The sequence below is a fragment of the Artemia sp. Qi Xiang Cuo genome, chromosome 8, assembly GCF_049724085.1.
Source record: "Artemia sp. Qi Xiang Cuo chromosome 8, ASM4972408v1, whole genome shotgun sequence".
NCBI lineage: Eukaryota > Metazoa > Arthropoda > Branchiopoda > Anostraca > Artemiidae > Artemia > Artemia sp. Qi Xiang Cuo.
This window is the reverse complement of record NC_142801.1, coordinates 8201667-8217570: the sequence shown is the minus strand read 5'-3', so window position 1 is coordinate 8217570 and position 15904 is coordinate 8201667. Positions and strand designations below refer to the sequence as shown.

General features: G+C 33.5%; 1 protein-coding gene across 6 annotated transcripts in view; it reads right to left on the bottom strand.

Moving 5' to 3' along the window:
• The window catches only part of LOC148949128 (uncharacterized), a 90886-nt gene that overhangs the window by 69562 nt on the left and 5420 nt on the right, over positions 1-15904 (bottom strand). For 3 of the 6 annotated variants that reach the window (XM_089093185.1, XM_089093186.1, XM_089093184.1), the window contains exon 2: positions 4952-5689. In XM_089093185.1, coding sequence (XP_088949311.1) covers positions 4952-5689 — 738 coding nt within the window. Of the gene's footprint in view, positions 1-2059; positions 5690-15904 lie in introns of those variants that run through there. The other 3 variants (XM_089093183.1, XM_089093181.1, XM_089093182.1) reach the window with 2 other exon arrangements.

Here is a 15904-nt window from a genome sequence, read left to right as displayed (position 1 = left end):
TTTTGATGAGTAAGACTAAATTTGATGAAACTTAAATATTTAAAATCAGCATAAAAATTCAATTATTTCGACGTATCTATTAATATTATATTCCGTTTTTTAGAGTTTCAGTTACTATTGAGACGAGTCGCTCTTACTTCAAATTATTTTTGCTAATTACAAATGGTTTCCATATACAGCAATTCTCTTTAAAATGAGCCAATTAACATCTTTCTATTATATGATTGAAATATCTACGATTATGAAGCCATTCATCAATCTTGACCTTGAAAATGTAGTTTTTCGTAAAAAATGCAGTTTTTTATGGCAGTTTTTATTATATTTAAAAATATTTTTTTAATTAGAAAAGGTTTCAACTTCGTCAATTTCCTTTAAAATGAGCTATTAAACAACTCTCTACAATGTTTCAATGCCTCGCTATCTGAGGAAAAGAAAAAAGGAAAAGCAAAAAAATGCTAAAATTTTTTTAAGAATATATTTTTAAATCCTGGGTCACTAAGAACTGCAGTAAGGTTTTCTGATACGCTGAAACTAATAGTGTGATTTTCATTAAGATTCTATTACTTTTAAGGAGTATTTTTCCATTTTTTTGAAAATATGGCTAATTTTCTCAGGCTCTTAACTTTTGATAAATTTGACGAAACTTAAATATTTAAAATCAGCATAAAAATTCGATTATTTTGATGTATCTATTAACATTAAAATTCCGTTTTTTAGAGTTTCGGTTACTATTGAGACGAACCACTCTTACTATACAAATTATTTTTGTTAATTACCAAAGGTTTCTATATACAGTAATTCTCTTTAAAATGAGCCACTAAATATTAAAAAAAAAAAATTTTTTAATTACAAAAGGTTTCAACCCCATCAATTTCCTTTAAAATGAGCTATTAAACAGCTCTCTACAATGTTCCAATGCCCCGCTATCTGGGGAAAAGAAAAAAAAAACAATTTTTTTTTAGGAATATATTTCAAATTTTGGGTCACTAAGAACTGTTTTACCTTTTGGGGCCCTATTAGGGGCTCAAAATATAATTGCCTCCAGAAGCAATTATTAAAATTACGAAAGGCCCATGATGCCCTTTTTTTTATATAAAAAAGGCATCATGTTGTGTATTCACGTTCATCCTAGTTAAACTATATAGTTAGCCATTAAATTATTACTGATTAAAGTAAATTAATAAATTTATAAAAGAATTATTGTCAATAATACCTTGCAATGACGTAGTGGATAAGGCTTTACCTTTCTGACCAAAGGTTGGCACGTTAAATCCCACGTGTAGCAAAGAAATTAATTTAGATGCATAAGCTTTGTCTCTAAGACATCGGCTTATAATATAATTTTTGTTAAAAGGGATTTTTTTTTATTAAAAAGGCACTAGAACTTTTAATTTCCTTTCGAATGAGCCCTCTTGTGACATTCTAGAAACACTGGGTCAATACAATCACCCCTGGCGAAAAATAAGAAATAAACACGCATCCGTGATCTCTCTTCTGGCAAAAAAAAAAAATACCAAATTCCACATTTTTGTAGATAGGAGCTTGAAACCTCTATAGTAAGGTGCTCTGATACCTTGAATCTCATTGTGTGATTTTCATTAAGATTCTATAAATTTTAGGAGATGTTTTCCCCTTTTTTCGAAAATAAGGCAAATATTCTCAGGTATCTATTGATATTGAAATTCCGTATTTTGGAGTTTTGGTTACTATTGAGACGAGTCGCTCTTACTATACAGTTCGTTACCACGAACTGTTTGAACACGGGCTAAATTTCATTCTTTATTTTAATATTTATGTTAGTAATAATTGTGTTGAATCATAATGAATATGATATTTCAATAGTATTTACTGCCAGATTAGCTCAGTTGGTAGAGCGTGGGGCTTTTGACCCCAAGGTAAAATGTTCAAGTCCCTAACCAGTTATTTCTATTTGATATTTTTTACAATAATATTTTTTTACAGTAATTTCTATTTGACTGTGCAAGCAGCAATCTCCAAGTCAGTTTGATTCCCGGTATGATTAACGGTATGGGAAATTTTTACCTATCATGATTTCCTAAGAAAAATTCATCATGTATATAATGATTCTTATAATACTTCAGTTACTATGGACTACAGTTCGCTCTTTAATGTAAAGGCCCCCAAAAATTACTGCATTTTACATAATAATGGATAATTATATAAAAAAAAAACGTATTGACAAACACCATCTATGATGTTCTATATCGGCCCTTTATGTAACAAAAAAGGAAAGTGCTACAGTGTTGGTGAAATTGTTTCAAAAATGGCAGAGGAAAAAGAAGTACAGGTTTGGTGTTTCAACAGGATTGCTCCATTCTTGAAATTCATTCCTACTGATGCTTCATACTGGTATCTTGCGAAAGCCTGTTCCTTCGGGACAGACCAAAAGACAGGCTGGACATTTTGTCTTTCCCCTTGATTTGTCACCACTTAACGTGTTGTGAACAAGTGAACGACTTCTGGTTTAAGCTTGTTTTATACAGCTGTGCTTTGTTGTTCAATTTTTTATGTTATCTATATTAAATAAATGAGTTTTGCATTGAATAAAAGTTTTTATTGTCTGTTTCAAGTATGGTTTCCACTTGTTCCATCTATGGTGCCCAGTTCCGTACATGGGACAAAATAGGTAGTTGTCAAAAAAACATATTTTCTTGAAAACAAATTTATTTCACGACTTGAAAACTTGACAACATCTTCCTTGATTAATGCAGGTGATGCTGAGAAATTTTCGGTTTTGCACAGCAAAGTGTCAAGGAGAAAGAAGCAAACGGAAAAATATATATGTTGAAACTATTTCTGTCTGTAAAAACAAACACTTTTTTTTTATCTTTGAAACGTTACGAGCAATTTTTTTATTAGTTTTTTTTTTTTATTCCAAGTAAAAACAATATTAATATTAAAGTTTAACAGCTTATAATATACATATACATATACTGCTCGTCCAGAGGCACAGCGGCAGTGAAGTGATCCTAGATGAGTTTTTTTGTCAAACTGAGATTTACACTTGCCCCAATGATAGAGAAAGGTACAGCATGTTCTGGACCAGCGTTGTCAACGCTTTGAAATAAACTGTGCCAGTTTTCTGACTAAAATTGTGCTGCAAGAATTTAATTTGTACCATCTGGACAGCAGGTTAAAAATTTGTCATAGTAAGAAGAAAATTTTCAAAAAAATAAAACATAAACAGATATCCGAGTCAGAAAGGAGCGAGAAAAAAAAATGTATCGAATTATTTGTATTATACCGAAAAATTTTCTAATGTACCGCATTTTACCAGCACCTCTAAATTGTACCAAAAACAGACAATTGTACAGCGTTGCCAACGCTTTTCTGGACGCTATCACTCAGCGCACTGAATTGATTGAACCACTTAGTTCTAAACAACTCCATTTGGATCTCAGAATGCTTAGAAGTTTCCAGTTAAACAAAAAAAAAAGAACCTAAGGAAGGAATATTTGAAAAATGGAGTTATTCTGCACAAACTGCTTTGTTGCCTAAATTTATAATAACACTTTTAACTAAGTTTAACTACCAAGGGTCTACCCAGGATTTTGTTTGGGGGAGGAGGAGACTGGGGTAAAAAAAACTGCAAAATGCGTCAAAAATTTGTATATGTATTTTTCTTACTTTTTTACTAGTTTGATAAAATTCAGGGCAGGGGGTTCAAACGTGAAAACCCATCAAACGCGAAAACCTATCCACCTGGACACGGCCTTACTAATTACATATTGAATTTACGTAAAGTTGCTTAGTTTATTATCTGTTTTCTTTTTTTCAGTAGCTTTAGAATTTCTGTTGTTTTTTTTTACTTTATTTTATTTAATATCGATTACTAAAAAGATAACTAACACAATCATATTTCCTCCAAATGCCAAGACATGATATGAAGGAGGGACAATCAAATAAATCCACAAATCAAAAAAATTAATCTATTTTTGCATCAGAAGTGTTTCCGAAAGAAAAAACAAACAAAACATAACAACAACATCATGTACCCTGCTACCATTAACTTACCACTCCACTCCTTCCTTAACACACATCAATCAAAATTAAAATACACAAAATAATAAAACTAATAATCATTATTTAATACCATTTTATCAATTTTAAATCCTATCAATTTAATCGTCAAAATAATATTTAAAGAACAATTCATTTTTCAACGTCCTCCAGCTAATAAAAAAACTACCATTGTACTGTTCAATTAAGCTTTCAACTGATACGATAACACGATCGTTCATGATACGATTTGCGGAGCCGGAAGGCTCACCGAAAGGAATAATTAGAAGTGATGAAACAACAACCTTTAGTGGCTGCCATAAACAAAGTTCACGGACAACAGAAAAAAGGCACACAGTGGACGTCAAATAAGTCCCAGACAATGTGCAGGGACAATCTTCAATAAACATTGTGCAGGGCATTAGACACTTGTTGAAACTAATATCAAGGAAAATCAAAGAGTTGGCATGGATTGATCCAATTAGATAAAGCAAATCGTCTCGGTTGAGATAACAGCCTCCTAAACTTAGATCTAACAATCCAAACTTTAGATTGCATAGCAAAGATTGTAAACATCCTCTGAGCAAAATTTTAGAAATGTTAAGAGATCTTAGTTTTGGTAGGCCACCTATACATTGAGCAAACAAGTCAACGGTCATTGTGCTGCCTTGAAAATATTCCTCTGCCTGTTGAAAATATAAGTTTTCGCCAAGCGTAAGAGCTGCCAGATTTTGATATTTGGGCATTCTGAGCTCATTCAATATCTCCGTTAAAGTATCCTTTTCCCAGATTTTGTCAATGGCAAAGCTTTTTAATTTGCTTGTAGTAAAACTAAACAACTTTGTAAAATGGTCTTTTTTCCAAACTGACCCATATATTAAAAGAGAATTTAGATAAAGGTGACCTAAATGCACCTGGAGTGTACACTTACTTTCAGGATTGATCTCAGGGTTGTACATCAGAACACGAGTGAGCTGGTCAATAACTTCTATATCTCTAGCAGTTACTTCCATATCTAAGAAGATTTGTCGCAAAGGATTACTATCCGATTCTCCTGCTTCATTCAAAAGCTCAAAAAATCGTGGGAGTTCAAATTGATCTAAAATAGTTACACCTCTTAGATCTAATGTCTGGAGAGTACATTCTTCCCTTCGTAGAATAAGCTCCATAAAAGAATTGAATAATATAGAGGCAAATATCTCTCTTTCTAAAGAGGAAAAACACTGAAAGTAATGATCCGACAGGGCATTCACTAGAGAAAAGGATTCAAAAGGCGAATTTTTCAAAAGGTTCTTAACATTTGAACAGTTTTTGGTTAGAGCCACTAGCATCAAACGACGATACAAAGAAATTGGCATTGCTGCGGGAGAAAAATTTTCGTAGTTGGCTAAGACATTTAAAGACAGGTTTTGGAGGGTAGGCACTCCATTCTCAGTGTAGGATTTACAAGATGGACAACGAAGTGCGGGACATATCGGAACTTCCTCAAAGAGAAACGCTGTTCGATAACTTCCATGCTCATCTAAGTTGGAGAGCCATTCGTCGACAGCAGCTCTCTTTTCCATAAGATTACTATTAAGCCTTTTATCTTGAATATGAATGCTTTCTTGAATACGATAAAGCCTTCTCGTGGCATACAAGCCTTCTTCAACCATCCTGTGCAAGATATCTAGAAAGAAAATGCTTTAAAAACTCTCATTTCAAATAAAAATTAAATTATTTGCCAAATATAGATAAAACTAAAAGACAAAAATTATCAAAGAGAGACGGGGTGGGGGGATTTCACACTATTTGATTCTGTTGTAAATGATTTAGGCTACTATAGCCTATGGTGAAATCAATAAGAACTCCAAATAGGGATAGGTCCTTTTATTAGACAGTGAAACGAAAATATAAAACAAAGACTCTAAATATTTCGATGACACAGTCGGTTGTCATCATCAGTAGAGTTACTAACAAATCAAAATTAAAACAAACTGCTTTTATAATCATTTCCGGGTCAAAGCAAGGTACCGGTCCATTGACTTAAAAAGTTCACTAACTTGTTCTTGAATTTTTTAACACTGCGTTGAGTAAAGATGGTACAAGTTTCTTCTAATTCTTCTAATTTTATTCTATTAGAAGTATAAAATGATAAATTTAGCACCTGTAAATTCAGCATTATTTCGTTTTTAATTAGAAGAATATTCAACGCAATATTACAAGATTCAAGAAGAGTTAGTGAACTTTCTAAGTCAATGGACCGGTAACCTACTTTGACCTGCAATTTCGAAGAAACTTGTACCATCTTTACTCAACGCAGTGTTAAAAAATTCAAGAACAAGTTAGTGAACTTTTTAAGTCAATGGAATCGGAATCGTAGTCAGACGCTCATTGTCAGGGGCTCATTGGAATCGTAGTCAGACGCTCCAGTGCTTTTTTTAAGAGTCAAAGTGATCAGAGGGCAGCTACCACCCCCAACCCCCACATACACACCACACACACATGTTGTATTGTCCCAAAATGCATCTAATAGACATTTTGCGATAGTCATTCTTTTTAAAATAGTCTAAATATCATAAAACAAGGCTTTTGGCGTTGAAACAAGCCCCAGAGATTAGGGGCAAGGGTTATAAGTTAGGCACAGGGGGTATTTAAGTTTTTTATGAAAGAGATGGTTGTTTAACTTTAGAAGAGGCTCAGTCTTTTTCCCTGAAAAAGACTATCAAACAGTTCGTGGTAACAAACTGTAAGTAAGGAGCGACCCGGCTCAATGGTAACTGAAACTCTAAAAAACGGAATTTTGGTACCAATAGATACATCAAAAGAATCAGATTTTAATTCTGATTTCATATATATAAGTTTCATCAAGTTTAATCTTACCCATCAAAAGTTACAAGCCTGAGAAAATTTGACTGATTTTCGAAAAAAGGGGGGAAGTCCCCTTAAAAGTTATAGAACCTTAATGAAAATCACGCCAACATATTCAGCGTATCAGAGAACCCTACTGTAGAGGTTTCAAGCTCCTATCTACAAAAATGTGGAATTTTGCATTTTTTGCCAGAAGAAACATCACGGGTGCGTGTTTATTTGTTTTTTTTTTTTTTCTTTTTCCCAGGGGTGATCGTATTGACTCAGTGGTCATAGAATATCGTAGGAGGGCTCATTGGAACGGAAATTAAAAGTTCTAGTGCCCTTTTTAAGTGACCAAAAAAAATGGAGGGCAACTAGGCCCCCTCCCACACTAATTTTTTTCTCAAAGTCATCCAATTAAAATTTTGAGATAGCCATTTTGTTCAGCATAGTCGAAAATAAAATAAATATGTCTTTTACGATGACTTAATCCCCCACAGTATTCAGGGGAAGGGCCGCAAGTTATGAACTTTGCCCATTGCTTACATATTGAATTGGTTATTGGGAAGTATACAGACATTTTCAGGAAGAATTTTTTTGTGAGGGGAGGCTGGAGGAGGGGGTTACTCGGGAGAATCTTTCCGTGGAGGATGTTTCTTTGGGGGAAGGGACAATTCTATGAAGGGGGCGCCGGATTTCAAAGCATTATTTAAAAAACGATCAGAAATTAAACTAAAAAAAACAAGTTTTTTCAACTGAAAGTAAGAAGTAATATTAGAACTTAAAATGAACAGAAATTATTACGTATATGAGGTTCTCCCCCAAGTCAATACCTCGCTCTTTACGCTACAGTTTTTTTTGTAGCGCTTTCAAAGGAGCTATCTATTCTAATTAAACGGCCTTTGTGATTCTGGGGTTTGTGAATTATTTTTTTTTTTTAACTTTTAACTTAAAGAGCGTGGTATTGACTAAGGGGAGAATCCCATCCTATACGTAATAACATATACATAATAAAAAAAAACAATTAAAAAAAACAAGCGATACGGCTCAATAGTAAGCGAAACTTTTAAAAACGGAACTTTGATGTCAATAAATGTATCAAAAGAATGGGCTCGTAATGCTGATTCTAAATACATGAATTTTATTAAGTTTAGTATTACTCATCAAAAGCTACGAGCCTGAGAAAATTTACTTGATTTTTTAAAGAGGGGGAAAACATCCCCTACAAGTGAAAGAATTTTAATGAAATCACACCGTCAGATTCAGCGTATCAGAAAACCTTATAACATAGGTTTCAAGCTCATATCTGCAAAAATCTGTAACTTTGTATTTTTTGCCAGAAAAAAATATACGAAAAAGGAAGTTCGTTACGTAAGTTAATCAGTAAATTACGTCAGAACCAAATTTAGAGACAGCCATTTATCAAAAGAAAAGTAAAATTTTTATGCAAATTTTGTTTACTTATTCAATGACGGTGAGCCAAAATAAAAGCTGTATTAACTAAAAAACGATCAGAAATTAATTTAAAAAAACAATTTTTTTAAACTGAAAGTAAGGACCGACATTAAAACTTAAAACGAACAGAAATTATTCCGTATATGGAAGGGGCTTTCCCCTCCTCAACGCTCCGCTCTTAACGCTAAAGTTTCACTCTGTCTCACAACTTTATTTTTTAAAACAATAAAAAACTTTAGCGTAAAGAGCCAGGCGTCGAGGAGGGGACAGCCCCTTTCATATACGGAATAATTTCTGTTCGTTTTAAGTTTTAATGTCGCTCCTTACTTTCAGTTTAAAAAACTTAAAAAACTAATGGTTTGTGGTAGTTGTATGCTTGGTAGATTATTTCATTCTATTTTATTTCATTTTTGGTTTAATTGAGTTCTTTAATTTTTTGAAAAACTTATTTTGTGGAAAAAGTATTTTTAACTAATTCAATTACATTGGCTACTCTTGCAATTGTGTGGTGAAGCTGACTAATTAAGTCAAAATTGGATTTTAGTAAAAACATTAAGACACAAAATACACAGTTTTGAAATACAACTTTTTATTAAGATAAACAGCACATCCTGGTATGTGTAGACTTGAATAGGAGATTGAGAAATCACCACTTCCTTGCTATGTGCGTCAGTGGGTCTGATAAGATGTGGTTGATGCTCGGTATATAAGATACATTTTATGGGAACGGGGCCTGATACTAATTATATGTCGGATAGACCTCTGGTCCGTTTTTCTTGGGAATCCCTTAGATTATATGTTCAAAATCGTAAATGTTGTGTAACTTGCATTAGAGTATTATTGTATTTGTTTATTTTATGCGAATTAGTCCCAGCGACCTATTTATAGCCAAACTCTGTACCGTTGTGTGTTACATGAATAAAAGTATTATGTTATAGCCAACCTCTCTACAATCTTATTTTAGTCCCTCGAATAATCCAAGTAATAATTAGGCTGGGAAGTGCCGAAACTTTTGAATTTTAAACACAGTAATTAGTGCGTATTTAAAACAAAGATGTTCCATAAAGAAAAAAAATACATCAGAGATTTGAGAACCAAGAAAACTAAGAAACGCTTTTGGATGGGAGAATTTGAAAAATTTGAAAATCTGGTAAATAAAACTGGAGATATATAAATATAAATTAGAAAAGACCTATTGTACTGACGGGTTAAATCGCCTGCTAGGTTACACCTAGTAGCCCCAGGTGTAACCCTGGCCACAAATAAATAGAAATACTGAAGACATGCTCCAGGTAGACAGAGGAAAAATTATGCTGTTCATGTGGGAGTCATTTTTGGAAAAAAAGACTAACCTGGCATAAACAATTTAAAGGACTACTAAAAGTAGTCCTAAACTAGTCTACTAAGTAGTCCTAAGTAGTCCTAAAAGTAGTCCTAAGTAAGTAAAAGTAGTCCTAAGTAGTCTACTAAAAGTAGACTACTAAAAAGCAAAAACAGGCATATCGCTTATGTCTTAAAATAAATTACCGTATGTAAAAAAAACAAGAAGGCAAGGTATATTCCTTGCAGTAGGGCTAATTTTTGTTTGAGAAGAAAAAGAGCCCAAGAGAAAACTGTGGCCACAAATAAAAGTGTGGCTATAAATAATTAATTATTGTGTGTGCAGGTTCATAATAGTCCTTTTAGCTGTAGCCAATGACAATCGAACCTAGAAATGTTATAGGGAGCTACGAAAAAACAGTCGTGGTAAGCTAACCCTAGAGTACAGGCACAAGTCCATTGATAGTCTCAAAACAGGTAAAAAGGCAAATAGCTAAATTTTGAGTCTTATAAAATCTGAGCTGTAAGCGGAGCCTTGTCCCAAAAAGACATTAAAGCTGAAAAAGAGATTAAAGGCAAAGACGTTATTTAACTGTCTCAATTGCCTGAAATTCAAAAAGAATTAAAAAGCTCAAAAGTTTGTACACACAAACCGACATAGAGTAAGCTAAAAACAGTTACTGACACAGGTTTGTTCAAAATAGAACCAAAGAAAAGTTATAAAACAAAGATTAAAAAAAAATAATGTTTTTAGTCGCATATGGAAATGTATATAGTGGTCACCAATCTTATTGAGGAAATATATAGTAATAAAGGTATTTTGAAAACATTTAATAAATATGGAATTTTTATCGTATAAAATTGCAAATGTATAAATTTTAGTAACAAATTCGTATTGTAAGAACTGTTGCTAAGCCCTTAAATAGCGGCTAATCACAGTTCTCTGTGATAATGTATAAATCTATTTGCAAGAGTACATTTTTCCTTCATATATAAATAGCGGATACAATTTTTAACTTTGTAAAATAACGTTTCAAAAAGAGTGAATAGCCCCTAAGAGCTGTAATTAAACTAGTCTCCGGAAAAAGCCTTGTTTTTAGCTGTATAAGAGAAACAGTAAATAATGGATGCATATGCGGTAGTTCTGCTTAGTGATTGATCTGATTACATCTCTAATTAGATTTGTACAAAGAATAAACATTGCAGTGAATTTTAAATTGTAAGGGTACGTAATCATTGGTTGTTTTTAACCAATTAAGTTATGTAAAAACATAACTTATGTCATTTTAAATCATCAATATAAATATATTGAATTAATTTGTTGAGTATTTTTTTTTTTAATGTCTTGCCTTTCCAATTGTTCAAGAAATATTCTGTATTAATGCTTTATAGCCATGTAACAAAGTACTAATTGGAATTAATTCCAATGCTTGTGTATATACCGTGTTTTTATTTTTCATAAAGTTTTAACCAGTAGTTTAATGTTCTACCAAAGCTTTGTGATTTCTGGTCAATGTATAAATATTTTCAAATATTAATGCTAACTTTAGTTTGCAAAGAATAATAATGAAACAAAAAACCAAAAAGAAACAGACTGGTTCTAATTTAAGCTGCATATTTTGTTTAAAGTAACAAGAGAAAAAAGTAGTTAAAAGTAATAAGCCTCTCGCTTAACAAAAAAGAATGCAGTTGTATATTCAAAATTGAGTGTTTTTTTACTATATAACACTTTTTGTTACATAGTAAAAAAGACACTCAATATATGTAACACTTTTTGCTTTATTTGTACAGCCTTAGTTTTTTTTGGAAACCAAATTTTTCGTAACATCTTTTTGGATTTATTTTTCAATCAATTTTTTTGACGCATTTTTGGGAAGTAGCAAATGTCAAAGCTAGTTCAATTGTACCCTGATACCAATAGCTCACACCATCAGAAATTGAACCATAACTGGTCAACTAATATTTTGGGAACTGTATGCAGCATTAAAGAACTTTTCTATCAATTCATCATCGAGTGAGATAAAATCAGAACTTAAATTAGGCCTAGGAAAGATCAAAGGAAGTGCTACGTATAGTCTAAAGGACTTTATATTATTGAAAGAATATGTGAAAATACTGTGTGTTAGGAAAAAAAAATATATGAAAGTTTAAAATCAAAATTGTTATGTATAATCTATCCAAGGCATTTCTAAATCCGGAAAATAAATAATAAATAAACCACATCACCCCGATAAATTAAATAATTAATGGGAATTAAATTTAAAATCAAATTAATCATATAGTTTCCAGTATAGCTTTAAATTTAATTTAAGTAGATACTAATATAATGCTTAAGCCATTGTGGGTCAAACGAAAAGAGAAGATACATATTAGAAAGAGGGTGAAAAAAGAATTTTATAGTCTTCAAGACAAAAACAAAAAGGGAATAACAAGGATAAATTCCAAAAATTGATATCCTTAGAAGAACATACATGGCATAACATTTGGCCATAAAGATGACCCTAATGAAACCCATTGAGATTATATGCACAGAATGCCCCATAAGTAATGGCAGCATAAGAAGCGTGTACAAAATACTTAAAATGTGGCCTATTTATAACCAGACTCTTTACCGTTGTGTATTAGATGAATAAAAGTATTATGTAGTAGCCAACCTCTGTACAATCTTATTTAAGTCCCTTGAATAATCTCAGCTGGTACGCCAAATTAGTCAGGTCACAGCCGCAGGCACGCTACTAAAGTTTATTTACCTTAGGACCATAATTATCTCTCCAATAAAGGGAGTAATAAGGTACCAACCTAAACCTAAGATATACCAACTGATAACAGCTGGGTGGCACAATAACGGTACTTTACAACAACCATAACCTCACTTTACCAAAATTGTGTCCAGTTGGCAAATGGAGTGGGGTTGTATTATGGGCTACAATTAATATATTTTTCTGGTGATCTAATGTTAGCTATCTAACACATTTTGTTAGTACAGTAAACAGAAAGTTTTTAGTTACCAGTTTGAAGAAACATAACAATTGGGCAGGATATTCACAATTGCATTCAAGCACAGAATCCATTTATATCCACAAAAACATTTAGGCCTATATCCAAAATCCATGAAACTCTAATATAATGCTTTGAGGGACCTGAGCCCACTAGCCCAGCTATGAATAGTGGTTTCAACCCCAATAGTTTACTCTTTTCTTCAAACTGATAAATTTTAAAATAATAATAACGAAAAATTCATTGCATAGGCTACATGAAAATTTAGAGTAAAATATATCTGGTCATTAAGGGGGAGGGGGAAAGTAAATTTCAATGGAAATGAATGGTAAAAATTGAGCAGTTTACATAAATGACTTATGAATAAAGTAAATATACCATTAAATGCTTTTTTCTAAGTTCTTTCTAAAATATATTAATTACATTATTCACAACTTCAATTTTAAGCCCTTTGCAGACCCTCACAAATGATACCTATTTCTCCTACTATAAAGACACCTTATATACCTCATTTAGCATCAATATTCTCAAAACCAGTTTACCCATAAATTGAATTAACTGTGACAAAATGAAGAATCAATAACTGCATGGGAAATATATAATATAGGCTATATATTTGGGTAATGTTAACTGAATTGACTGTGACAATATCAAGAATCAATAACTGCAAGGGAAACATATAATACAGGCTATATATTTGGGTATGGTTAGAAAGATTAAGCAGGGCTGGATAAACAGCAATTTGGCCCTATATCGTAGGCAGCGCAATAGCGCTGCTTAAGTAAAGAACGATGTGGGCACAATGATTTTTTTTTTCTCCATACCCAGGCAGTTTGTATCAAAGGAGTTGTCGTAGAAACTTAACAAGCCCCCCCCCCATGGCCGTCATTCCCCCAAACACCTCCAATCAAAATTTTGAGATAGCCATTTTGTACAGCATAGTTGATTTCCAGATAGAAAATATGTTTTTGAGGAGGACACTCCCCCAAAAATCTCAGGGTAAGGGTTTTAAGTTATGCCATGATGGCACATAAGAACAATGTTTGCACAATGTATTATTTATTATTATTTTTTTTCCTTTAGAGCAGAGCACTTCGTATCAAAGAAATTGTCGTAGAAACTTCGAAAAGGGCTCATTCAATTGGAAATTGGAGTGGCTTGTGCCCTTTTTAATAGTCGAAAGTGATTGGAAGGCAACTAACACCTGTGCCACGCCCACCATTTCCCGAAACACATCAAATCAAAATTTTGAGATAGCCGTTTTGTTGAGCATGGTTGATTTCCAGATAGAAATTATGTTTTTGAGGAGGACACTCCCCCACAGCCTTTAAGGCAAGGGTTGTAAGTTATGCCCTGGGGGCATATAAAGTTTTTATAGAAGGTGTTGTTGTAAAAACTTCAAAAAAGGCTAATTTGATTAGAAATTCAAAGGGCTAGTGCCCTTTTTAATAGTCAAAAGTGATTGGAGGGCAACCAGCCCCCCCCCCTGCCCCATATTCCCCCAAACACATCCAAACCAAATTTTAAGATACCCAATTTGTTCAGCATAGGTGATTTCCGGGTAGAAAATATATTTTTGAGGAGGACACTCCCCCACAACCATTGAGGCAAGGGCTTTAGTTTATGCCCTGAGGGCATATCAGAACGATGTTGACACAATGTATTATTTTTTTCCTTTAGAGTAGGGTACTTTTTATAGAAGGCGCTGTCATAGAAACTTCAAAAAAGGCTCATTCGATTGGAAATTCAAAGGGCTAGTCCCCTTTTTAATAGTTGAAAGTGGTTGGCGGGCAACTAACCCCATCTTATGCCCACCTTTTCCCCAAACACATCCAATCAAAATTCTGAGATGGCCATTTCATTCAACGTAGTTTCAGGTTCTGTAAATTAGGTCTTTGAGGATGACAACCCCCTCAGGGCACTCAGGGCAAGGGTTGTAAGTCATGCCCTGGGGGCATATAAGGTTTTGATTGAACGCGTTGTCATAGAAACTTCGAAAAGGGCTCATTTGAATAGAAATTGAAATAGCTAGTGCTCTTTTTAATTGTCAAAAGTAATTGGACGGCAAGTACCATTTTCCGCCCACCATTTTCCAAAACACATCCAATCAAAATTTTGAGATCACCATTTTGTTCAGCATAGTTGATTTCCAGATAGAAATTATGTTTTTGAGGAGGAAACTCCCCAACAGTCTTCAGGACAAAGGTGGTGAGTTATGCCTTGGGTGTATATAAGGTTTTTATAGAAAGCATTGTTGTAGAAACTTCAAAAAAGGCTCATTCGATTCGAATTTCAAAGGGCTAGTGCCCTTTTTAATAGTTGAAAGTGATTGGAGGGCAACAAACCCCCTCTCATTTGGGCAACAAACCCCCCTCTCAAGTTGGGCAACAAGCCCAACTTTTCCCCAAACACATCCAATCAAAATTTTGGATAGCCATTATGTTTTTGAAATTATGTTTTGAGGAGATGTTTAGAAATTATGTTTTGAGAATGTTTAGAAATTATATTTTTGAGGAGGACACTCCCCAACAGCCCTCAGGGCAAAGGATTTATGCTATGCCCTGTGTGTATATAAAGTTATTATTTAAAGCTTTATCGCAAAGATTTGAAAAAAGGCTCATTTGATTGACAATTGAAAGGGCTATTTCCCTTTTTAGTTTTTGAAAGTAATTGGAGGGCAACTAACCTACCTCTCACGCCCACAATTTCCCCAAACACATCCAATCAAAATTTTAAGATAATCATTTTGTTCAACGTAGTTGAAAGTTCTGGAAATTAGGTCTTTGAGGATGACAGTCCCCCCACAGCCCTTGGGGTAAGGGTTGTAAGTTATGCCCTGGGGGCATATAAGATGTTTATAGAACACATTGTTGTAGAAACTTCAAAAAGGGCTCATTCAATTGGAAATTGAAATGGCTAGTACCTTTTTTAATAGTCAAAAGTGATTGGAAGGCAACTAACACCCCTTCCACGCCCACTATTTCCCCAAACTCATCTAATCAAAATTTTAAGACAGCATTTTTTTCTGCGCAGTTTAAAGTTCAGGAAATTATACCTTTTAGCAGGGCACTCCCCCCACAGTCTTCAGGGCAAGGGTTATAAGTTATGCCCTGGGAACATATAAATTTTTATTGAAATCTGTGTTGTAGAGACTTGAAAACACAACACATCCAATCAAAATTTTAAGATAGCCATTTTGTTCAACGTAGTTGAAAGTTCTGGAAATTAGGTATTTGAGGATGAAAATCCCCCCACAGCCCTCGGGGTAAGGGTTGTAAGT